Genomic DNA, 25736 nt, shown 5'->3' with positions numbered 1-25736 from the left:
TAATGATATACGTCATACAGATATTTTAAGGAGTTAATCAGTTTCCACACACTGGTTCCATTCCCAGCTTTGTCCTTGCCTCCCTTCTGCAGCTGCCTGACTCCCCACATTCTTGAGACCCTTCAAAGGATTACGTGGTTCAAAGGTATAGATAACAGCCTTTCCCTCCCCAAAATACCACAGCCGAGGTCAGTTAGTTATTTGAACACACAATTATAATGAGTACAGTGCCCCAGTTAGGGAAAGAAACCAGCTGCAAGCCTATGGCGTGGAACCAGGCTTATTTTACCTAAGCAAATATACATAAGATAACATATGTGATAGACAGTGCGTTCAGAGACAACAAAAGCTCAAACTTACACGTGTAAAAGAAACGAAGCAATTCAAAATCAATTCTAACACTACCACCAGTGCCTATCTGGAATCTCAATATTTTACTCACTAGGCTCATGGGACCTCCTTTTGAGCCCTTTCACTCATGTCAGTTCCAATTCCTTTTTTACAAAGTAACTTTTTCAGTAGCTTTACATCATTCAGACGTATTAGTAAGCTACAAGCCTTAATGTTAGAAGAGCCTTTCTTTCAAATAAACAAGGACAAAATAGGCCTTCGTTCAAACCCTATGTTTATACCAAAAGTTGCCTCACAGTTTCACATTAATCAAACAATTGAATTGCTGTTTTTTCCCCACAACCAGACTCTGTAGCAGAAAGGGCCCTACACATATTAGATGTAAAAAGAGCTCTCATGTATTACATTGACGGGACAAAAGAATTTAGGAAAACAAAACGGCTTTTGTAGCTTTTTCACTTCCACATAAGGGAAATCCTGTTACAAACAAGCGTTTGCAATCCAGTGGGCCTCGCATTTGCTCGAGTTAGAGCTATTAGCGTTGTAAACTCCTAACCGGACTCTTCTTGCCATGTAACATGAAAATCAAAACTAAAACAGTTTCACATAAGTGAGCCAATTCACAGCGCCATGGCCGCCATGAGCATCAGTGATAAGGAGAGATACAAAGGAAAAGTTCACTTGCAGTCTAACTTATCGGCAAAAGTGCAATTAGCCATGTAACAGGAGCGATAGCCAAGGCGGTAACAAACCCTACCCAAGGAGGGACAAACGTAAACCATTTACCAGTGTCCTCAAAGAATTTTTGAAGGGCAAGCCCAAGAACGAGTGAAAATGATGGGCGTGAGGTGGGTGTTGTTAAAAGCCTTGATAAATACCAAAACGTTGGAAAACCAGCACATGTGTGCTGCTATGCTTGACCTAAAAACAGCATCGCAAAATGGATTCTAAAATGTATTCAAATATGTTATGCTAAAGCAAAAAGACAAATACCACTTTCTCCTAAAGCGCATTCCATAAGGAAAATGGGTGCCACAATGGCATTTTTAGGAAATATTCCTTTAGCTGACATTTGCAAATCAGCTACCTGGTCTACACCACATACATTTACAAAACACTACCGTGTAGATGTACAGATTCGTCAACAAGCCTGTGTGGGCCGAGTTTTCTTAAGAACACTTTTTCAAACCCCGCCAACTCTTACAGGTTTTCCACCGCATTTTTGAGGGACTGCTTTTCAGCTTTGCACAGCATGTGTAACTACAGCCACACATGCCATCGACCCACTTCAGCCATTGACTAACTTCACTGTGATCCACCAATCTTTCACAACATTCTGCTCCTTCACACTGAGCACATATGTACACAAAGCAATTATTTCAGTGCCAGGAGTACTATGGATGGCAATGTGTGCTTTCTGATAACAAATTAAGGCCTTTTGATTTTACTAAAATTATATGTATAATACACATACTTACATTGGATTTCAGCAAGCAGTCTTCAGCGATTGGTCTGTTATTCTGTCATTCACATTTTCCTACCCATCACATCATTCAGCATGAGGGCAGTAGATCAGCCCAATTTAGTCATTTGCTAACTTCACTGGGAGTGACTGCATTCTGCCCTTGCATAAAGAGCACATTCACATAAGTAGCTCCCTTCAGTGCCAGGAACTACAGTGTCATTATGTGCTTTAAGAGACAAAAAATGTGTGCTTTTTGCCACTGCTGATTGAGGATAGTCTGCAAGATTCACCAGGTATAAAGTTTTGCAAAAACAATGACAAAAGCGAACACGCATTGACAAAGCCAAAAACCTGGCTGCCAGTACCAAACCTATAGGCTTTTGTAATGATTGTTTAAATGAGCAAGGGCCTGTAGCTCCCCATCAGTGTAATTTTACAAAAACCATGACGGTTGAAAAAACAAGCATTAGCAAAGTGAAAAGGTTGGCATCCAGTGCAGACATATTGGCTTTACCAGTGCTTGTTTTCTCATTTTGTTTATCACTGCACGAAACAGGACCTTCTGCAGGAGCTATTGTATCTTTGCTCTAGTGGATGAGCTGTGCAAACCGAACCGATCTTGTTTGTTCAGTATTTAGTGAAAGTTTCAGGAAGAGGGTGTGTTTGTGTGTGTGTGTTCTGGAGACCAATGCACTACTTAATCGCCATAAACTTTCACATCCTTATTGATGATCTGATTAATATCTGGCGGAGATTCTAGGAGAAGAAGCTGTCTTGTGTTCCCAGAAGAGCTCAATACCATTGTGACATTTGCAAGGGCACACATACCCCAGCAATGAAAAGGCCAGAGAAGAGCGCAGTGGCATGGCAAATATGTGGGCAGGTAGAGTGCTCTATAACTGTGCTTGCTGACAGTTTGGTAATCCCAGAGACGCCGAACTCGCAAGTTTTTGACTGTTTCTGGTAGGTTGCAGTATGTCATTGCTTTAACCCTTGACACGTTGTTTCCAAGGTACTTCTATCATCCGACTCTCTCTTAACATCCCTGAATAATTTCACATTGGTGGCAAATTACTTTGACCATCCAATTTTACTTTGCGCTGTAATATTTTCGAAAAGTGATACTTGTAGTCTGACAGTGTGTGGTTTGCAAGAGGACTATCTACAAAACTCAGGGATCCCTGTTAGCTCAACACTCCCTTCCTGATTTACGGTCCTGCCAGCCCTGGCATCTTAGTGCTACTGATTTTAGAGCTTCGTGGAATCGGTCAGCAGCCGTCTGCCCAGTGAACTGAAATAGCTACTTGTCTTTGATGTATGGACACTTAAAAAATAATTGCGTGACAGTCCCTTATGAGCTGCACAGAGGGGAAATACTTAAACGTTTAAGTTCTTCATGGGAATGTACTCTTTCACAAGAGCTGAGCACTGGGTAAATTGCTTTTTACGAAAGTTGCTGGGAAGTGAGGTCTTGTGGCATGCACACATTTCTATGAGCTTTTCCCTTCTTTGGAAATGAACTGTAGATGTTCCTTATCAATCTCCCAGTCCGGCCACATATATGCCCAATTAGTTGATCATTTTTTTTTGTAGAGTCTTGTAACAGGGTTGCGGTAACCCAGTTACAAAATAAGAGAACTGGGCTGCTGTTGCGGTACCCCGGGGGTCCCAACGAAAGAAGAGAGGGCTGGACTTCCGCCCATGACCCGGATATCCAGCGCGGGGAGGAGAACGCCAGAGAGCAGTGCGAGGAGGAGAACGCCAGTGAGGAGCGCGAGGAGGAGAACGCCAGTGAGGAGCGCGAGGAGGAGAACGCCAGTGAGGAGCGCGAGGAGGAGAACGCCAGTGAGGAGCGCGAGGAGGAGAACGCCAGTGAGGAGTGTGAGGAGGAAGGAGAATGCCAGTGAGACGTGCCAGGAGAAGGACATCGGAGGATTAAGGCCAGAGACGGAGCCGGAGGGCACTGCGGAGCCAAAAGAGACAAGAGAACGTGGAAAAGTGTGGCTCAATGGTTAGAGCGGCAGACCCTGATGCAGAAATCTGGCCCGGGACCAGGGTTCAATTCCCGCCTTGGAGGGTCTTGGGCTCAATTTCCTCGGACCTGATAATTCTCGCATCGGTGCCTAATCTAATTCATGGGTCCCACTCTTTAACTCTGGGCAATAGCTTGCTTAATCTCCACAACGGCCCCAACAGCGCTGGGATGCCTGGCTACACCTTGGAGGTTGCCCAGGAGTGGGCACCTCACAGGGAAAAGCCAGGAGGGGTTCCACAGCGGTATGCGTACAGTACCTTGAGACCCTAACGGGTTAGTGGTGCGCTATACAAGTACGAAGTTTTTACAGAGATGCAGGACAGGACGAGAACTCCAGCCACGTCCCTGGAGGAACGTGGCTCATGCAGGTGTGTGCACGTTTCCAGAACCCCACAGTTCACTGGTGGGACTGGGGAAGTGTGAAGGGCCCTCGGGCAAACCGTAACGGACACTGATAAGAGGGAGTAAATGCCTATTCACATGGGTGTTCACGACAGGATTATTACATTGTGTGAGAATATGATGCGCATACGCGCCACGCAGTGCACTGTACCACACAAATAATAAATCTCACCCGGAATCACTACTCACCTTACTCACCCGTACCTCCCTTCCCAGCACTTTATGTGCATCTATGAGGAAAGGAGGAGACAGGCTACACTTACCTGTTTTTCCTGATTATGTTTTCTTTCACATGGTCCCGCGAACGTCGGAGGTAGACATAAGAAGAGACAACAGACTTAAGAGAAGAGAAAAGAAACAAAAAGGACATCAGAGATGACCGCTTGAAAGAAAATTAAAGACAGGAATGGATAAGAACCAGTGCTTTAAATGGGCCGGTACTGTCCGGTACTGAGTACCGGCACTTTTTTATTTGGAGAGGGAGAGTACCTGCACTTAAGAAAAACGTAATTCTTTTAATTGGAGAGTACCGGCACTTCTCAGAAACAAGCAGGTACTCTGGTGTATAGAGTACCTGCACTTTTATTTTTCCATTTCAAGCAGGATAAGACTACCGTCTTATATATTAAATACGGAAAATAAAACTCTAATAGAGATCGTTAAAACAGTTGTGTATGTCTTCCTTGAATACAGAATCCGGTCGCAAATCTACTCCTAGTTCAGGCGAAGTTGCACTTCTACAGCCACCTTGGTAAAAATAAGCATTCTCGTTTTCCTATAGATTGGTTTAAAACGACCAAGTACCGTCTAACATGGTGTGCGAATAGCAGTTTTAATTCAGTTGCAAACTTTCACCGAAATGGCCGTGACGTTTTGTACACAGTCTTAATCAAATGTGTCTTTTTGTAATCCATTGTCTTTCCTATTTTACTGCCGAAGTAGTGACCGTAGACTGTTGGGAAGGCAAAGGGGCTGTTTTTTTTTTTAATGTATGAATGCCCTTAATATGAGAGGATTATCGAGTATGTTGGAGGGTGCTTAAGGTCAGCTTTAAATGCGCATAATGTGTAGCTAATACATGTCCTTGTTTTTATTATTTCTAGCCTTTGTCCAGTCTGATAATGTGATAGAAGTGCTGCGCTTCGACAAAGGAGGCCTGTTACAGGTAATTTACACTTTCGCATTCAAGCGAACAACCATTGTTAAAACTAAAACTGCATTTTTGTTGTTGTTCAAATAAACAACGTTCTTTTAGCAGTGTGCAAAGTTACTTAATTGTAAGACAACTTCCATTGCTGTAGTACTATAAAAAATCCTACCTAATGTGAGTTTAACGTCTGTACAGAAATGCAGCCTAAACTAAGTTGTAGTTCATCTTTTTGAAATGTGAGAATCGGTGTCGACGTTTTTCCATGTGTTTAATAGTTGGAAATGGTAAAACCTAGAGAATCCTGTCCTGAAATAAGAATTAGCAGTAACTGCTAGGAAATATGCTATGGCTGAATGAATAGCAGCAAGATATTTTGAGCCTCATGGCCTCCTCTTTGGCGCTTTATATTCGTTAGCAGTTTTGTGCGGATCTACCAGTAGTAAATACAGCTGAAATAGAGAAACAAACTTGGACTCAGACTTATGAAGAACATATTATATTTTTTCATTGGCTGTTGCTTTTTACTTCTCAATGGCGTACGTTTTAGCGGTATTAGACACTTCATTTCTATAAAGGTCTGCAAGATCCACTTTAAACTGTGACCTATTTGGCTATGCACTTGCGAGGCTGTCATTTGAATTATGTTTTGGCAGTTAATGACTGGGCTTGGTCACTTCATCAAACACCCTAACTGCATAATGCTTAGTCGGCAGCAAACATGCCTCAGGCTAGGTTGTTCCCACCAGCCTCATATGCCCAGTGTCCTCACGATTTGCACACATACATACCTTGGAATGTGGGTTGTGATAGTGGACTAGTTGCCTTGCATTTAGAATTAGTAGTTCTTCAAAAAAACATAATTGATGTGCTCAACCATTTGTGTAGCTTCACCGACCACTTATTTCTCAAATGCTCCTTGTGTCAACAGTTTTCTCTCTAAGTGGGTTTATATTTTGGAGGTGGGCTGGTGGGTGGGGATGTTTACTGTTATCTCATATATATCTGCTTCTACGAACCACTCCTGGTCTCACATACTGTGTCCAAAAAAGACTTTCCCATGTCTTAGTTCCTGCCAGTAGACTCGTCCTTTTAGAAATATCAGATTCTTTGCATTAGTTCGACAATAATAATGTTCTACTAGTAAGTTGTATACTAACATGTATAGTGTCAAGAAGCGTTGAGTGGGATGGGCTCGGGGTAATCTCTAAAGGAACATGCTGCACTCGCATATCTTGATGATAAGCCAATGTGTGCATTTTTTAACATAACAAATCAACATTTCAACTTTATTCAGTGTTTTTCCAAGTGAAACAAAAACTGTCTGGCTGGTATTATCGTTTATGATGATTTGGGACTATGTGGACCTGAGGGACTCAAGGACTCTCTTAGATATGCAGGGCAGCCTTTGTTTGGGGAAAGCACCTCTCATCAAATACTATCTAGGAGGAGGCATGGTTTTCCACTGGAGCTTTGTGGTCCAGTGCGTGAGGAAGAGACAGACCGCATATTGGTTTAATCCAGTTGGGTGCCTTATCCTTCAAGGGTGGGTATCAAACAATTTGTTAACATTTGCATCCCACATTGTAGCTACACCTCCACTGTCTTGTGACATAGGTTCAAGCATCATGGTGTGTGCCTCTGCCAGGCCCCATTCATGAGTCACTCAAAGCCAACACTCAACCGTGGGTGGGTGGTAGTCTTTCCAATTCATAGCAATTAGTCTCTTGTAGAGGACCATTCCCAGGTCTACTAGCTTCAGGTAATGTGTGCTATGTCTAGTATGCTTTGTGATCCCCAGAAGACATAGAAGCGGATCTAGAGTAGCAGCTGAACATCAATGACTGCTGCCACCTGTTCCAACACCTGGGTCCAGGTACTAAGTATTGGGGGCCACTCCCAAAGCATGTGAACAAATGTGGCATCCACATGACCACATCTTGTGTATGCTGGGGACGCCCCTGGAAACATTTTGTGTAAGCGGTGCGGTGTAAGGTAAGTTTGATGTATATAATTAAATTGCATATACTTTAGGCCAAGCATTACGCAAAACTCGCTTTACTTGTTCTAAGGCCATGGTCCATTGTTTGGAAGTCAGTTCTGCGCCCAAGCAATCATCCCATTTGGGCTTGCTCTAGGTCAAGAAGTTGCTGTTTCCCCTCTGCAGTGTCTTATGTAAAACTGATACTGCCCGACAGCCAAGCCCGTGCATCAAGAAGCATTGCAGACCCAAGTGCAGGGGAGGTTCCGCCAGTCCCCGGGCCCATGTGTCCGCGATCGTCACTTCGAATGCAGTGTGTGCAAGGAAGAGACCCGCCCCAAAGTCATAAAGCTCCTGTCGACCTTTGAAGGACAGCAGGGCCCGTTGCTGTATAAGTGACCCATTTGGGTGGGTCCTGCATCACACCACAGGGAGGGATCATGGACCCTCTGTAGCTTGGATGTACGCATGAGTTTGCCCGTCCCTCTAGTTAGCCAGTCTGAGTAAAAAAGCCATTCCAAGATATCCATATCTCCCAGGTCCTCCCAAACCAGGCCACCCTCCATCGTTTTATCTTCAGTTTGCCATTGCAACTGAGCCGACGGCGAAGTACAGCTCTAGATCTGGGACCCCAAGCTCCCATTCAACGGGAGGGCGTTGAAGTCCAGGCTACGAGACCCGCTTCCGAGCATGTCCCCACAAAAGTGCAGATTCCAGACTTTTCAGAGTCTTGAAAAAGGATCTGGCTGGTAGGACTGGCAGGTATGCAAAGAAATACAAGCGTCACTGGAGGACCAGCATTTTAGCCACTGATGCTCTGCTCATAGGTGAGATGGGCAATCACGTCAAGAAATGCATGGATTGATGAATTGAGGCGATGGCTTTGGCGTGATTGCTATCAAGTAAATCCTTGTCCGTATGATAAACATTCACACCTACATATCGAAATGACTCAAAAGTCCATGGGAGACGCTCCCACCTGGTGCATCTCGGTGCTCCTGTTCGATCCAACACAGAGGGAATATGCACAGTTACTCAGTGTATGCGATCCAACACTGAGGGAATAAGCATAACTACCCAGTTGACCTTGAGGACTGCTAATTCCCTAAAGCAATCAAGTGGGGCATAAAGGGCCAGCAGCGCAAACTCACATTGCAGTATCTATGCCAGCGTTGCCCAGGTCTGTCCCCATCAACACGCCGGCAGGTTATGAAGGACTTATAGTCCAAGGCCCAAATAGATTAACTTCTTTCTGGTATTGGCGACGCAAGTTCACCTGACGCAGGTGTGCTGCGGGAACCGACACGGCCTCAAGCTCTAGGGTCTGCAGGCGAGCCTCAAGTTCTAGTACACTGCGAGTGAGAGTTGATGTAGTTCCCCACATTGTGGCAATACAGTGCCCCCTCATAACTACTTTCATAGTGTTCCGTTCTAATGATCCCTCATTCTGTGCAAAATATGTGGAAATGTGCCTAGCCAGCATGTCCTTGTAAGTTGCATCCTGCAAGGCTTCCATGTGGAGCCGCCGAGTGGGAGACCTTATTCATCCCCCACTGAAATGTAATACAGAGTGAGTTGTGGTCTGAAAGGGTCCTGTCCAGGTATTCAGAACTGTGTATGAGAGGCCAGCAATCAGTATTACAAAAGAAGTAGTGTAGTTGAGTGTGTACCTGATTCCCTACGTTTACAAATATTTATGCCAGTTTTTTGTATTGCAATATTTGTATTGTACATTGTGCTTAATAATATTTTATAAGGTTCTATTAGCAAGTTGCTTAGAAATTGTATTCAACAACCTTTACTAAAGTTCATGGAGTTACACCGGTCTCCTGCCATCAACGCACACAATCTTTTGATGTATGTCCTTGTGTGAACATCTCATGCAAGACACTAGCGAACCACAATTCGTACCATTTTCTTAATTTGTTTTATAGTTTGCACACAATTTTACAGAAAAGTACACTATTTCGCACATCCATTGTCTTGACTTGAGCAAAGAGCTGTGCAGTTGACCAAGCTTTACATTACATTGTCAAGGTAAAACCACGAGAACTGAGACATGAATATTGTAACTCAATTGCAATCATTATAGCCAAAATTAAATCTGCTTTAAAGCCCTCAATTAGAACATAGTACACCTTTGGGGTGGTTATGAATCTCCGTGGCCAGAGTAATGATGGATTCCCTTTGCTTGACAGTGGGTGCTTTCATAATTGGATGTATGAATCCTTTGAGCTTGAGGACAGACTCATGATTACACCCACCTCCTGTTCATGCATACCAGAGGCAATCTGTGTAGCTTTTTATTTACACTGTGAGTCTCACCATCTTGTCAAGTCAATCTGGAAGGATACTAAACCAATTGCCAACTGATATCTGAACTGTGTTCTGTCCGTAGCTCTAAAGACTGCATGTGAAGTAATGGATCATATGAACATTAACATTTTTGTACAAATGTAAATCATTTTTATGCACCGTTTTAGCAGTGACAATCTGAGCCCAGTGTTCTTTATTGGTACAAGCTTCACCCAGTAAGCTGATCATAGATGTGCATTTTTATTTATGAGATTGCTTGTATAAGCTATTATACTTTACCTGTGAATTGTTTGTTTGAAAACTACTGAATCTTAGAAGATTGATACTTGAACCCAAAGGTTTGAGTTTGACATGTAATCCTCAACAAAAATGTAGCAAGAGATTTGGCATTGACATCTCTTCTGTCATGGATTCACTGTAATCTGATATTTTGTTGGGTTTTCTTGTAGGATGATGAATTTGGTACATAGAGTTTTTTGTTTTGAGTGTCCTTGTTAACAGCCTAAAATAACTACAAATTAGGCTTAATCATCTTACAGAGGACTCAAATTGTTTAGTGCTGTTACTGTTGATTGCTGTTTGGCTGTAAACTTGTGACAATATTGCCTGATTCTTTATTTAATGAAGTACTGAGATATGGAGTGCTGAAAATCTAAATCTAAACCATTGACCTCGGGTGAAGAAGAGAAAGGGAAAAGTCTGGATAGTTGGGGTGGAATGGCTGCTATTGCTTACTGATGTCTTTCCTTGGTTGCAGGCATTGGGCAATTGACTAATTTCTTATCCGATTACGATTCTCATTGTGGTAAGAAATCTCAGGCTATCCATACAACCTATCCTGTTCCACCAAGCATTAGGCTGGTCTAGTTCTTATTCTTGGCGTTTAGGCTAGAAACCGAGGTATGGTATTTCCATGTAGCATGAAGCAAAGGTTTCTACTAGTACAGGAGCAGGTTTTAGAAGGACAACATATCCTAGTGCAGTGGCTCCTAACCTTTTGACTTCTGTGGACCCTCACTTAATCATTACCCTCACTGAGTCATTAGTGGAATCCCGGGATGCCGGCCTAAGCAATGTAGATGGTTTGAACTGAAAGATGCACGGTCTAGCGGAAACAAGTATTCATCAAACAAATACACAAATGATGATATATTTATTAAATTCCCAAACAAATATAAAAATATTTACATTTTAATGGGAAAGTTGGCACTTTTCTAAAGTCAGTTGAGGCCCCTCACTGTCCATAAATTATTTCGTTTGCACTGCCTCACAAACCAATCTGAGGATACTAACTTAATGTTTAACTTCCAATGTCAAAATCTTTCACATTTACAAGGCATTTTAACTTTTTCAAGTTTACATTTGGTTTTAATGTATATACATTTTGTTAATCTTTTAATATTTAAGTTTCTAAGCTGTTGCGGACCCTCTATAGGTTTTGCGGACGCCGAGGGATCTTTGGACCAGATGTTAAGAACTGTTGTCCTAGTCTCTATTCTTCTTTTGTAGAACATAAACCTAGGCCGATTCTCAGTTGCCCCATTCCTTACTTCTGTTCACCACTGATTTCCCCTTATTCAGTTATAGTCATTCATGTCCACTCTTTACAAGTTAAAGGTTCGGTGTGCTATTTCATTTGAAGGTAATGACAATTCCAGTTTGTGGCAAATGCAGTCATGGCCCCTGCGGTCACATCCCTCCTGTAGGTTCAGGAGCTCCACTGCTTCGGCTACATCCCACATTTTTAATAGCTGATCCTTTATTATTATTATTTTTTTTTTTTTCCTTTTTTTTTTTTAGTGTTCACCAGAATTTTACTTGATTCCCAATCATTAATTTATCATGCATTAATAGAGTTATCAATATTGGCTGATTGGACTGGAAAAGCTCGCCTGACACATTTTGATTTCCCTAAAGTAGGGAGATCTGTAATGGGGGGTCTATTTCGAATGGAGTGGCCTACTATGTTGGAAGGTAAGGTGTATTTTAAAAGAAGATTAATTTAATGGAATCAATAGTAATGTATCATGCACATATCTTTAAAGGTAATTTTCTAGCCACCGGCAATCATTGAGGATTTTTTTTTGTAGGAGAGTTCACTGAGTTTAAGGTGTTGTCTAGTAGCTGCATTCCAGGGCCTGCAAAATAGTAGATTTAGCATAGATACCATTGATATAGTTGAGACTCAAAAGGACATGGGGATGGTAGCTTGTGCTCTTTGAAAGTCATTTAGCAGCATAGGCAATGTGTGCTGTATAATGCTTCTCGGTTAACTGGATTTAGTTAACATGGAAGCAAGGGTTTGGTGTCCACAATTACTTTTGCTGTTACTTAGGTTGAAAAGGGACTGGGATGGGCCAATTACTTATGGCTGTATGGTCAAAGGGTAATACTAGGTTTACTTCCACATGTGAGGATATCAGTTTTTGATGAATTGTGCTTGGTGCTGCCAACTATTAACTTGAAGTAGACATCTTTGAGGCACTGCCAGATGGTAATGATTTATGGCTTTTCAAGCTTTATGATAATTTGTGTGTCAGCCACATAATTATAGCACATTAGGTAGAAGGAGGTAGGAAGGTACTGAAGGGGGCTGAGATACTTTAAAGAGCAAAACAGTGTTGAGGAACCCTGAGGGATACCAGTTGTGGAGGAAGATTGATGCTGAAGAGAATGTCAGAAGTTAGATGATGAGAGATCTCTGTGCAAGTTAGAAGGTAAACTAGATGTTCTTGAGTATCTGCAGCAGTACAAGATGAGGCATATTATCAACTAAGTATAGTAGCAGAAATGTAGCAAATCTATTTGGGTCAGCCATACTTTAGTCATCCCCGATGGCAGTCAAATAGGCATCCTTGCAACTGTCTGTATGAAATGCTCTAGGTGCAAGCTGAAATTTAATTGAGGAACTTTCAGTGAGTTTTCCTATTAAAGAGCCACTGGCTATGGTATGGTAAGTGGAAAAGTCTGTTGGCTTGCAGGTTTGCATTTTCTTTAGAACAGGTGTGAAGCAGGTGGTTTTAAACTTGTTCGAAAGCACATCATATGCCAGGGATGGTCATGGCTGGGATGCAGCAAAGTTAAGAATGATATTTGTGAAGCCTGCTGTGCTGCAGTTCCCCGAGATTGCATATCTGAATCTAAGAAAGGTGTTTGTATCCTTGCTTTCTGATGGATACACCTACCTGTGGATTCCTCACCTAAAGAATTCTCCCTCACGCCAGCCCTCAATGGAAATTTCTTCTGGCTCTGCACGTCTACGATGACGTCACAATCGCCTGACTCCACGCGACGCCACATGACGTCATCCAGGCAATAAGAAGCCCTCGTCGACGTGCAGACGTCCGTTCCCTTTTTTCCGTGCCCGAATAATGGTTAATTCTTCGAGGCTCACAGGGAGCTACTGTTTCCAACGGCAGGTTACGATGTCGCAGCCTCGAAAATCCGGCTTTAAACCTTGTAGCCTGTGCGGGGGTCGGATGTCGGTTACCGACCCCCATGAACACTGCCTCTGGTGCCTTAGTTCCGACCATGAGGTCGAGGCATGCGGTTCGTGTCAACGCATGAACCCTAAGGCAATTAAGGAGAGGGAGGCGAAGTTGTTCTTGGCCCGGTCCAAGAAGAAGGAGAGGCGTCATAGGAGGGAGTCTTCGTCGAGATCCTCGAGGTCTCGTCACCATCAAAGTGACTCTCGGCGCCGTCATGGATCTCGGCGCTGATCGAGCAAGGGACGGTCCAGATCTAGATCGGCTTCTCCGTCGTCCGATGTGGGAGATAAGCCCGACCGCCACCCCTCCACCTCCGACGACCCCGACGTCACCCGGGTCGGTCTTTGAGGTTGAGCCTCCCCAGAGGCCTGAGGGTTCTCCTGGCCAGGAGTTACCTGGACCCTCTTCGGCAGCTTTGCCGGCGCCGGTGCAGCAGCAGCAGTACCCGGCTTTCCCGACTCCGGGATCGGATCCTGCAGCGTTTTTAAACGCTATGTATAACATCTTTACTTCCATGACGCCGGGTGGAAGTCATGCAGGTCCGCCTGGCCCTCTGGCCTACGATTTGGGTGTTCCGGCGTCTTACAGGTCGGCGCCGTTCACCCCGTTTTTATCTGCTGCACCTGAAGCGGCGCCGATGCCTATGACGTCGCCCAGGATGGCTACACCTGTTACGGCGCCGTCGGATTCGCCTCGGGTCCTATCGATGTCTAAGAACCCTTTGGAGCCGGAGCCTCCGGCTTCGGACGGATCCGAGGTTCAGCGCCGACGAAGATCTTCGGCGTCGGCCGACGCCTTGTCGACTCCAGGCTTGGAGTCAAGACTTAAGTCAAGACGCCTAGCTCTTCGTCTCTTGGAGGAAGAGGAGTACGCGAGGCAACACCTGGAGGAAGGTGAAGTTATAGAGCCCTCTGGTGACTTCCAGGGACTGGACTCAGTTAGTGGCCTAGACACTACCCCGGAATGGGGTCTGGCTTCCCCTGGAGAGGTCACGGAGGAAGCTGCTTCTTTCCACGCACTCATTCGTAAGGCTGCAGACGTTTTGGATCTTCCCCTTCCTACCGTGGAGGTCAAGAGAAATTTATTAACAGAAGTCCTCCATCCGACGTCTGCTTCTGCTGAGCCTCTTCTACCATTCAATTAGGCTCTGCTGGACCCCATTAAGGATATCTGGCTGAAACCTGTGTCCACCGCTGCGGTCAACAGAGCGGTGGCTCGGCGGTACAGGACGGCGCCTGGGGATCCGGTGTTTCTTTCCAGACAACCAACTCCAGAGAGCCTAGTGGTGCAAGCTTCATGTTCATCTAGATCCTCTCCTGGCTCGTTTCCTGGGGCCCCTGCGGACAGGGAGTCAAAAAAGATGGATCATACTGCTAAAAAAACATTTTCATCTTGCAGTATGGCCCTAAAATCTTCCAATGCCACATGCATACTAGGGCATTACATCCATGCCCTTATGGAAGAGGCGAAGGGCCACCCTAATTTGTCCCAAGAGATGCTGCAACTATTAGCGGATGCTCAGGCGGCTGCAACGCAAGTGATCCAGTCTGGATTGGACACTTCGGACTCAGTGGCTAGGGCTATGGGCATGACCATAGTCTCTAGGCGGCAGTCTTGGCTTCGGTCATCTGGCTTCTCGTCGGACGTGCAGGCCACACCCCTTGATCTTCCGTTTGATGGAGAGAAGCTCTTCGGCACAAAGGCTGACTCTGCCCTGGAACGTTTTAAAGAAAGCAGAGCGACTGCTAGGTCTTTGGGACTCCAGACGTCGGCCTCATCCTCCTTTAGAGGCTTTCGGCGATTTAAGGGATTTGGACGTGGTTCCTTTCGGGGAAGATTGCATGGACCACAACAATCTACTTCTACCCTGCCTTACAGATCCTTCAGGGGCAGAGTCCGTACGAGAGGAGCCACCTTGCAGCACTCTGCCTCTTCCTCTTCCTCAGGAGGGGTGCAGAAAGGAAAGCAGCCATAGTCCTCCACCACTCCCTATCCATTCGTCTCCGGTAGGGGGGAGACTTGCCTCTTTTCTTCCAATGTGGGAGGTCATAACATCGGACTCCTGGGTTGTCGACATTGTGAAGAGGGGGTACGCTCTTCCCTTTCAGGAATTCCCTCCTCCCTTCCCTCCCCGCCCATCCTTCTGTTCGGAAGACAATCTTCTCCTATTACAGCAGGAGGTATTATCCCTATTACAAAAAGGTGCAATAGAGTTGGTTCCCGAGCAAGAGAGGGGTCAGGGGTGTTATTCAAGATACTTTCTGATTCCCAAAAAGGATGGTCGACTATAAGACCGATTTTGGACTTGAGGATTTTGAATTGGTTCCTCAAACAGGAAAAGATCAAAATGCTGACCCTCTCACAGGTTCTTTTGGCGTTGAACGAAGGAGACTGGATGGTGTCGGTTGATTTTCAGGACGCGTATTTTCATATTCCGATCCTCAAATCGCACAGGAAGTATCTCCGGTTTGTAGTGGGATCACAGCATTATCAGTTTGCGGTCCTTCCCTTTGGTCTTACTTCAGCACCTCGAGTCTTCACGAAGGTGATGGCGGTGGTAGCAGCAGAGCTCAAAAGAAGGCGGATAGCTGTGTTTGCCTATCTGGACGATTGGTTGATCAAGGCCAAAACTCCAGAGCTCGTGCGGTGCCATCCCCAGTCGACGACTCAATTGTTGTACGACCTGGGTTTTTCAGTCAATGTACCCAAATCTCACCTGGAGCCCTCTCAACGCCTCCTGTTCATAGGGGCAGTATTGGACACGACATTGAATCGGGCCTTTCCTCCGCCCCAGAGGGTTCAGGACATCCAGGCTTTGATTCCAATGTTTCGAAATGGAGCGGTAGTTCCAGTCCTCAAGGTCCTTCGTCTGCTCGGTCTGTTTGCTTCTTGCATACTGTTGGTCACTCATGCACGCTGGCACATGAGGGCTCTCCAGTGGTGCGTCCACAGACAGTGGTTTCAACACAAAGGGGATCTCGAAGATTCAATAAAGATCTCCAGAGAATCTGCGGAGGATCTTCGATGGTGGGCAGCGGTCGACAACGTGTCTCAAGGAATGCCGTTCTCGCTGCCTCTTCCAGTGGCCACGGTGGTAACGGATGCTTCCACTCTAGGGTGGGGAGCTCATCTGGGGGACCTGGAGATCAAAGGCCTTTGGTCTCCAGGGGAACAGAAGTTGCATATCAATCTGTTAGAGTTGCGGGCAGTACGTCTGGCACTCAAGGCCTTCATCCCTTCCATTCGCGGTCAATCAGTCCAAGTTCTAACGGACAACACGACCGCGATGTGGTATATAAACAAACAGGGAGGAGTGGGGTCGTATCTTCTCTGCAGAGAAGCTCTTCGTCTCTGGTCCTGGCTTCAGGATCACAAGATCTGCTTAATTGCGCATCATTTGGCCGGAGTCCTGAACGTGCGTGCAGACATTCTCAGTCGACGCAGCTCGGTCGATCACGAGTGGCGTCTTCATCCAGATCTAGTTCTGTGTATCTTCCGGATGTGGGGATATCCACAAATAGATCTGTTTGCAACTCAAGAGAATGCGCAGTGTCTTTATGCATTTCCCCCCATACCCTTGATTCCTCGAGTTCTCAGGAAGATCCGCCAAGACCGAGCTCAAGTCATCTTAATAGCTCCGGATTGGCCGAGAAGGGTGTGGTATTCCGACCTACTCCAACTCTCTCAGTGCCCTCTGCTCCGTCTCCCTTGCAGGGTGGACCTCCTCTCGCAGCAGCAGGGGCAGATTCTACACCCCCACCTCCAGAGCCTGCATCTTCATGCCTGGAGATTGAACGGGGCAATCTGAGTTCCTTTTCTCTCCCTCCAGATGTGGTGGAAGTTATTTTATCGGCCAGGCGACACTCCACCAAGTCAATCTATGCTAATCGTTGGGCTAAATTTACAAGCTGGTGTGGAGAGAATAGTTTAGATCCTTTAAAAGCTGGTTTGTCTGACATTTTGTCATTTGCACTCCATCTGGCACAGAAAGGTTTTGCAATTGCCATTGTTAAAGGTTATCTGTCTGCACTACCTGCTTTTCTGTGCCTTCCTGATCAACCGTCCTTCTTTAAATCACCAATTGTTTTAAAGTTTCTAAAGGGACTCATTAATAGGTATCCACCCACGCCGTTCGTTATGCCTCAGTGGGACCTTAACTTAGTCCTAACTTTTCTTATGGGGGCTCCGTTCGAACCAATTCATTCTTGTTCTTTACGGTACCTAGTATTAAAAACGGTTTTCCTGGTGGCCATAACATCTGTCAGAAGGGTTAGTGAGCTTCAGGCTCTCTCAGTGGAAACCCCATACCTTTCTTTCTTTAAGGACAAAGTGGTGTTGAGGACCAAGGCGGCTTTCCTACCGAAGGTTGTTACACCCTTTCACCCGGGGCAGTAGATTACTCTCTCTTCCTTTTACCCTCCACCTCACCCATCCAAAGAGGAAGAGAGGCTCCACCGGCTGGATCCGCGAAGAGCTCTGAGCTTCTATGTCGCCAGGACGAAAGAGTTCATACAGGATGAACAGCTCTTCGTTTGATACGTGGGGAAGAGGAAAGGTAGAGCGGTCCACAAGAGAACGCTATCCAGGTGGGTCATTCTATGTATTAAGATCTGCTATTCTTTGGCGAAGAAGGATCCACCTGTGGGGATTCGTGCCCATTCCACCAGAGCCAAAGCAGCTTCATCAGCTTTGGCTAGAGGTGTTCCTGTGGCTGACATCTGCAGGGCAGCGACTTGGGCGTCCCTCCATACTTTTGCCAAGCATTACTGTTTGGACTCTGAGGTTATAAGGGATGGCCATTTTGCTCGCTCAGTGCTGCAAGATTTCTTGGTTTGACCATTCGGGCACCCACCACCAGAGGTTTTACTGCTTGGGGACTCTGTTCTTTAGGTGAGGAATCCACAGGTAGGTGTATCCATCAGAAGAATAAGTTACTTACCTTCGGTAACGCTTTTTCTGGTGGATACATTAGCTACCTGTGGATTCCTCACGGTCCCTCCCGCCTCGTTGTATTCATTGTATATACTTTGCACATTAAGATAGTGAAAGGGACATTTTGGACTGGATTTATACATACATACATACATATATATATATATATATATATATATATATATATATATATATATATATATATTATATTTATTTCTGTCTCGGATTGAGCATTCATAACTGTGATTTTTATTGAGTTTTATATTAAATGTTTTATTTTCATCTATTCTGGATGAATGTGTACTCTTTAGGTTTAACCTGTTCGCCTCTATGGCACGTACAAAATGGTGATAACTGATGTCTGCACGTCGATGAGGGCTTCTTATTGCCTGGATGACGTCATGTGGCGTCGCGTGGAGTCGGGCGATTGTGACGTCATCGTCGACGTGCAGAGCTAGAAGAAATTTCAGTTGAGGGCTGGCGCGAGGGAGAATTCTTTAGGTGAGGAATCCACAGGTAGTTATTGTATCCACCAGAAAAAGCGTTACCGAAGGTAAGTAACTTATTCTTTTGGGTGGATGGGAAAGTTATATCTAGGATGTTTTTTTTTTTTTGTTTTTTTTTATTAAAAGCAAGGTAGTTTTCTATCTCTTTGGCTCTTGAGATGAGGTGTCCTGCTAGCAAGTCTCATAGTGTAAGATGGCAGAGGTGGACCATTTAAACCTGTGGAGTTCCCCAGCTATTTGATTAAGTACCTTTGATGTGCAAGTAGCTTCTGAGATTGCGATAGGAATAATGGAGTCATATTAACAGTGTCTTTATATGTTCTAGAGTGGTGGTGGTGTAGAAATGTCATTGCGGTTCTGGAATTCTGTTTGTATTGTCTTTTGTTCTGGTGTCAACCAGCCATCTTCTCAATCATGCTCTATAGCAGTTAACAGGCTGAGAAGCCTAAAGTCTTGAGGATAATTGAAAGAGAAAATGATGTAGTGTATTAGTTCGAAAATGGAGGGGGCAAGAATGACCAAAAAGACTGATCAACCCTTGTTTTTTTAACATATGTTTATTTGGCATTTTGTTCATTATTCAACAATTTCATATATAACAATGTTATTTGCAAGTAACAACCATTATGGTAGATTATCGATAATGCAGTATGCTGGGAGGAGATCAGGCATATCTTCTAAGTCGCTAATACATACCCGCAGTTGTGTATTGAGTGGGCCTGTGATTGACTGAGTATGTGTTCTACAACCATATTTCTACTAGTAAATTGGCCCACATTTTGAAAGCACTCCTTAATAGTTGCGAAAATACCATAATGTACTAGAAAAAAAATACTGACATGCTAGTAAGTGATCAGCCATTCTCGGGGGACTATTCCTTTAAGCAGTCTCCATTAGGCAGGGGGAGAGAGGGGGAGAGGGGGAGAGGGGGAGAGAGTGTGTGTGTGTGTGTGTGTGTGTGTGTGTGTGTGTGTGTGTGTGTGTGTGTGTGTTTCTGTGTGTGTGTGTGTGTGTGTGTGTGTTTCTGTGTGTGTGTTTCTGTGTGTTTCTGGAGCTACGTTTGGGGTATGCCAGTATCTTACTCCAGTGTGAGTTGGTGAGCACTCTCTCCATTTGTCCCTGAGTACCATCAATGGCCTTTCCGTCCGTCACCCTCAGTGTCCTATAGAACCATTTCACTAAATACCGTGCGTTGCCCATGGTCACCAGTAATTGCAACACTGTGTGTCTGTGGTTTGTCCCTGCTCGTCGACCACAGATCTCCGAAGGAATGCACCAAGGCTTCATATGTTAAAAAGTGGCCCAGGGGTAGGTCATAATTGGCTAGCGGATCCTCCAGCGGTATCACTGTTATCATCTGGAAGCAGTCACCCACTGTAATTATTCCAGCTGATGTTCTTGTCAGTTGTGCTTCAGTGAAGTAGGCAAGGGGATTGCTATGTGGGAGGCCCACCAGTGGCAGGTCAGCGGCATAGAGTGGAACACCCACTGCCCTACACACAAATCGCCTGCAACAATCAAGTGCCACCCGTAGCAACAACGGCGGCTGGGGTATCTCCACTGCTGAACACGAGTAGTTTGGCTAACAGTGCTCCCTAGTGCGCCTGGATTCCCACCTGCCCAGGCTCCTCCCCCTGGTTTCCATCAAACTACTTTGTCATCCATTGGAGCTGTGCTGCCAAATAGTACAGCTCAAAATCTGGAGCTCCCAAGTCTCACTCCTTTTGGGGGGTGCTTAAGGATGTCCAGCGATACCCTTTGTTGACCACCGTCCCAGACCAGCTTTCTGAGCAGCGTGTCTAACTGCTGGAACCAAGAACCTGGCACAGTGATCGGCAGATGAATAAAGAAGTATAGCAGCCTTGGCTACATGATCATTTTAGACACTGAGATCCTTGCCATAATAGGGAGCCTCAGGGATCTCCAAAAGGGGACACACAATCGAAGACATCGTAGTGTCTACCCCCAAGTTAATCCTCCTTAAGCCCTCCTCTGTGTGGAAAACTTGGATCCCCAGGTATTTTAATTTAATAGTCACTGGAGCTCAACCTCCCAAAGGCTCATCCACTCTCAGAAGCCCTCTGATATCCTGTGGGCTGGTGTCCCAGGAAGCAGGGGTGTCGAGTGATCCATTATGACATTTGCCACACAGTTAAAGTCTCCCCCTAGTAGAAGATCATCAGTCACCAAAGGGGTCATTGAGAAGGACAAGATCCAAAGAAAGTGACCTGGTCTTGGTTCAGAGCATACACATTCCCCAGCGTAACCTCCCTTCCAAACAGTCTCCCCTTAAGCAGCACATGAGGCCCTCTTTGTCATTTACAGAGTGAGTGAGCGCAAAGATGACCCCCCCGCCCCTCCCCACACTGATCCATATCCGTGCCCCTCTGGCATATGCTGAATAAGAGGTGGCAAACAGCTACCCCCACCACCTGCGCCACACAATCTCTCCTCCCACCGAGTGCGTCTTCTGTAGCAGTGCCATTTGTGCCCCACACCTTATCCGGGAGCTATGAATAGCATGGCGCATAGTAACTGTTCCCATACCCCTAATATTCTAGTAGACAAACGTCAAGGTAGATCCAGACTCAGTCATTATATCCAGCAAACTTGATGTCCTTCATGTCCCTCCCAGTACCCCCCTGAGACAGACATGCTTCCACTCCAGACAAAAAAAGATATTCCTAACTTTGAACACTCATTCCCAAGACCAGCCCAGCAACAGCCAACCACCCAAATCTGTATAAAGAAACCATTGTAAGTAGACAGCCACCTCCAGCCCAATGGCAGGGGCTGGTCCGAGTGGAGGAAATGTAGGAATTTGGGCTACCTTCTACCCCTGCCCTTCAATAGTGGGGCCCAGAGTGCGCAACCAGCCTCTGGGTCAGTGTGATTCCTGATCCTCATAGGATGGCACCCATCCGCAGGGCCCAGCCTTACCACCTACATACTGCTTCTCTTAGCCCAGGTCCCCTTTTCTGCTCACCGTCCAAGCACATGTTGTGTTAAGCAGCAGTTCCATCTCATATCAGGTCATCTGCAGTTTGCGGGGTCACCCGCGGTAAGTGTTCGCCAGCGTCTGAAGAGTTTTCAGATTCTGAAGCCATCGACCTTTTATCTGAGTAGCTGCCTAAGTCAGCATCTGACTTCTGCATCAGTGCAATCTGAGCCACCACAAGCAGTGCCGCAGCCCTTTCCTGTTCAGTCTGGGAAGGGGAGGGTTTTGTCAGTAGTTGTGCTTGGTGAAGGGGGACCACTTCCTATTCTTCTGTCTGTCCATGCATGCTCTAGGATGGGATCTTCAAAAAAATATGTCTGGCCAACAAGTATAATTCTGAGTGTAGCTGGAAACATCAGGGAGTACTGCAAGCCCTCGTTTCTAAGAGCTTTTCAAACTTTAATGTTTGAAGCACTCTGATTTTGGACCTTCGCAGTAAAGTCTGCCAACACAAACACTTTTCCATTATCCACAGCAAATGGGCCCTCGTCCTCTGAAGAATCATGTTTCTATACCTGTTATATAACAATCAAGCCACCACCAGCCTAGGCAGAACGAAGAAAGCTCTAAGGTTGTTCGGAGCTACCACCCTTTGGAGCCAGTGTTCCAGATACGCTACTATGCCTGTCTCTTCCACACCTTTGGGAGGCCCACCACTTGGATATTGTTGCAGCGTCTTTAGCTCGCTGCTCTAGGGTGCATACCTTTTTGTCCAGGACCTCCACCTTGTGTGACAGTGTCTTCTGTTTAGGCTGCAGTTCCCCAATAGATGTTTCTAAGTCCATCACTCGGTCCGGGATTTTGGGTAAGAAAATGTTGGGGGATTCATGCAAGCCACACACCTCCCTGACTCCACTGGGGGTCAAAAATGTCTGGGTTTGGTAGGTTTCCCTAGATGACTGCTGCACCTGGGACCAAAAACGCAGGTTCTCTCCCCCCCCCCAGCAAAAACAGGTAGTTCTGTAATAGATCATTTTGATGTGTCCAAGTCCTTCTGTGATGTTCCAAATATTCGAATTGTGAAAAGAAACACCCTTAGGTTGTGCTTAAAAGACCCCTCACCCACCAACCTAGTTGGTGGCATGCTTCATCACCGAGGTCCCACCTGAGACACCTAGCACGTCACTGATGTGCTTCAATGCCTGATTACAGCGGAGCAGGGTTTTTTTCATTTTTAATTTTACCACACATACTAGTTGGATTTGGCACGAGGGTGAGTGATGGTTCAATAGATTACATTTTATTAACCAGAGATTTCACAAAAATGAAATGCACTGTTAATAACTGAAAGGCCAGAAAACTGAACCAGTGACCCAAAGCTAGCTATAAAGCCATGTCAAGCCACCAGTCCATTCACACACCTTTCATATGTGGCATGCACAGCCGCGGGCCCAACACATTACAACACTTGCATCAACTGAAGCGCCATTCAGGGACCCATCACTGTCATATGCCCACATGCCTGACACAGCAATCACACCAGCTGACGGAGTCTGTGGACTGGCATTTGGCTAGCAGTGTGTTGTTGTGGCCAACAGCAAGTCACTATTTACACCGCCAGCCACACGCCACTCCACGCACACGGTCAGCCAAGCGCAACTCCGCGCACACCGCCCTCACTTTTATCTTAACAAAAAAGAAAACTCTAATTAATGATAAGTAAGTACAAAACTACAAACACAAAACCTCTAACTAAATACAGGACAGTAATGCCAACTGTGAAACTAAACAAAACGCTCAAGGTAGTTCCAAATAGTGCTTTTGGGTGTGGTAACTTCTGAAACAACCGTCCACACTCAGCCCAGGCTTAGGTCAATTGGGGCAGTACATACGAGTCTCCCTCCGGATACTTCTTTGGGGAAAGACTCTACACTTCTTAGTGGGAAAGTCTTTTTTTGGGAGTGGGAGGAATCTGATCAGGAAAGTGGTGATCTTTCAGTCTAGCCACATCCTCCACGGCCGCTACTCTGCCTGTTCCACCACAACAAGGCTCTCTATCACTGGCTCCTGAACAAATGTCATCTTTGACTCAGGGGAGCAATCCTTTAACACAATAAAAGAATTAAAAGTTGCTAAATGGAAGAGATGTACAGTCAACTTTTTATACCAAACGTAAGCCTTACAAACAGCAGTGTAAGGTTCCAACCTCTGATTAATTCTATCTACACCACCTAGGTTCTTATTATAATCTAAAATGCACACCGGTTCGTGCACTTCGGCCACCTGACCCCAAACAGTAACAGGGGAAGTATGCTCATCATGGAAGGTAGTCAGCATGTACACATCCCTCTTGTCTGCACATTTCAGAGCTAGCAGCTCGTCATTACGCAAGGCACTTCACTGTCCTCTCAAGTGTTTTACAGACAAACTCCCTTGGGTAGCCTTTCTGGTTAGAGCAGATTGTGCCACAAGCAACAGTCTCCACTCTGAACAGTTCCCTGAACAATTGCACTCCAGTGTAGAAGTTATCTACGTACAAATGGTGACCTTTGTTAAACAGTCGTCTACCAAGTTCCCACACAATTTTCTCACTAACTTCAAAAGTGGGAGGACAACCATGGGGATTCAATACTGGAATCCCTACCAGTGTAGTCCCAGAAATTATAAACTTATCCTGTACTACTTTCAGACAGGATATACATCTTAATTCAATACGTGTCCTCTTGCTAGGAATGTACTGACTAAAAACCAAACGGCCCTTGAACAGGACCAAAGACTCGTTCACAGCTGTTTCTTTCCCTGGAACATTGATCATTTTGTAGATCGGTTTTCAGAGATTTAGGACAGGCCTAATCTTAAAAAGACAGTCAGAATGAGGGTTATCTCGTGGCAAGGCTAAAGCATTATCCACGAAATGCAGCATCCGAAGAAGAAGCATATACTGATTATGACTCATGGTTGCAGGAAATATAGCTGTTGCCATCAAAGGACTAGTAGACCAATACGAAGACAAGGTCGGCTTCCTTATCAACCCCATCAAAAAAGTTAAACCCAAGAACTTTTTTTACTTTTCCAGGTTTGTGGGAATCCACTGGGTAGCTCTAGCGTGTGGCCTAAGTCTATCACTGTTGTCCCTCAAGTACTGCTTAGCATACAGATTAGTCTGCTCAACAATCTCTTCCAAAAATACATCATCCATAAACAACTGAAAGAAATTGATGAGCAAAAAGTTTTCCGTATTCACTCTACAACCTGGGAGACCAGTAAAGACAGGCAACTCCTGCTGCTCCATGTTTGGGGCAACCCAGAGGTCAGGTTTTCCAATGGGAAAGCCTTTCAGCCCCAGGGTACTGCACGATTGGCAATCAGTGTCCTCCACTACAACAGGCACTTCATCCGCACTCAAAGTGGCTTCATCATCAGATGATTCCTCTCTTCAGAAAATTTGCTGCCAGAATCTGACACTTCCTCCTCTGCCTCATATGCAGAGTTAGTCTCATAATCATGGTCAGAAGATGACTCAACAAGCATACCAACAATCTGCTGAGCGGTCACCCTGTGGCTAGCCATGATTTTTCCTATGAAAAGTACCTTGACAAGTGTGCAACCAGCACTGTGTAAAATAAGTAATAAAAAGTGGCTTTATCACAAAGAGTTATTTACTCAAAAACAATACCACTCAGGTGTCTGAAAAAGCTAGACTCACAAGCAACTACTCTGCACAGACACAGCAATCACCAACGATATCCCACTAGAAAGGAAAAAGAAAAGACAATTCCACATAAGACAACACAAATATCGTGCACAAATCTTAGGCCAATTTCACACACAATCCAGCATTTAGTACACAATTTACAAAAATGCCATTCATGTATGGCAACAATACTAATTTGGAGTAAATTCTTTTTATTACCCAAAACATGCAACTAGGCAAACTGCAGGTCAGCCATTGCCAAAACTACAAGGAGTCACAGGAACAGAAGCAAAAGCTTTGAACTAGAACAAAAAGGAGAAATAAAACATTATAATCCCAAATGCAAATACTTCACCAGGTGACAAACACCCCGCCACCAAACATTTAGAAATTTCCCCTGGCGTCCAGTGGTTTCTGCCCCCTCTTGGGGCAGATGAGCCTAAAAAACTAGGCTGATCTGCCCCCAAGAGGGGCAGAAATG

At 45.3% G+C, this 25736-nt stretch overlaps 1 protein-coding gene across 2 annotated transcripts in view; it reads left to right on the top strand.

Moving 5' to 3' along the window:
- Nucleotides 1–25736, top strand: part of TMEM131 (transmembrane protein 131) — an 892454-nt gene that overhangs the window by 122924 nt on the left and 743794 nt on the right. For both annotated transcript variants that reach the window (XM_069204268.1, XM_069204267.1), the window contains exon 2: nucleotides 5357–5418. In XM_069204268.1, the coding sequence (XP_069060369.1) occupies nucleotides 5357–5418 (62 nt within the window). The remainder of the gene's footprint in view (nucleotides 1–5356; nucleotides 5419–25736) is intronic.

This window comes from Pleurodeles waltl, chromosome 8 (assembly GCF_031143425.1).
Source record: "Pleurodeles waltl isolate 20211129_DDA chromosome 8, aPleWal1.hap1.20221129, whole genome shotgun sequence".
NCBI lineage: Eukaryota > Metazoa > Chordata > Amphibia > Caudata > Salamandridae > Pleurodeles > Pleurodeles waltl.
The sequence above is the reverse complement of the archived record's forward strand: the minus strand, read 5'-3'. Positions and strand labels throughout refer to the sequence as shown.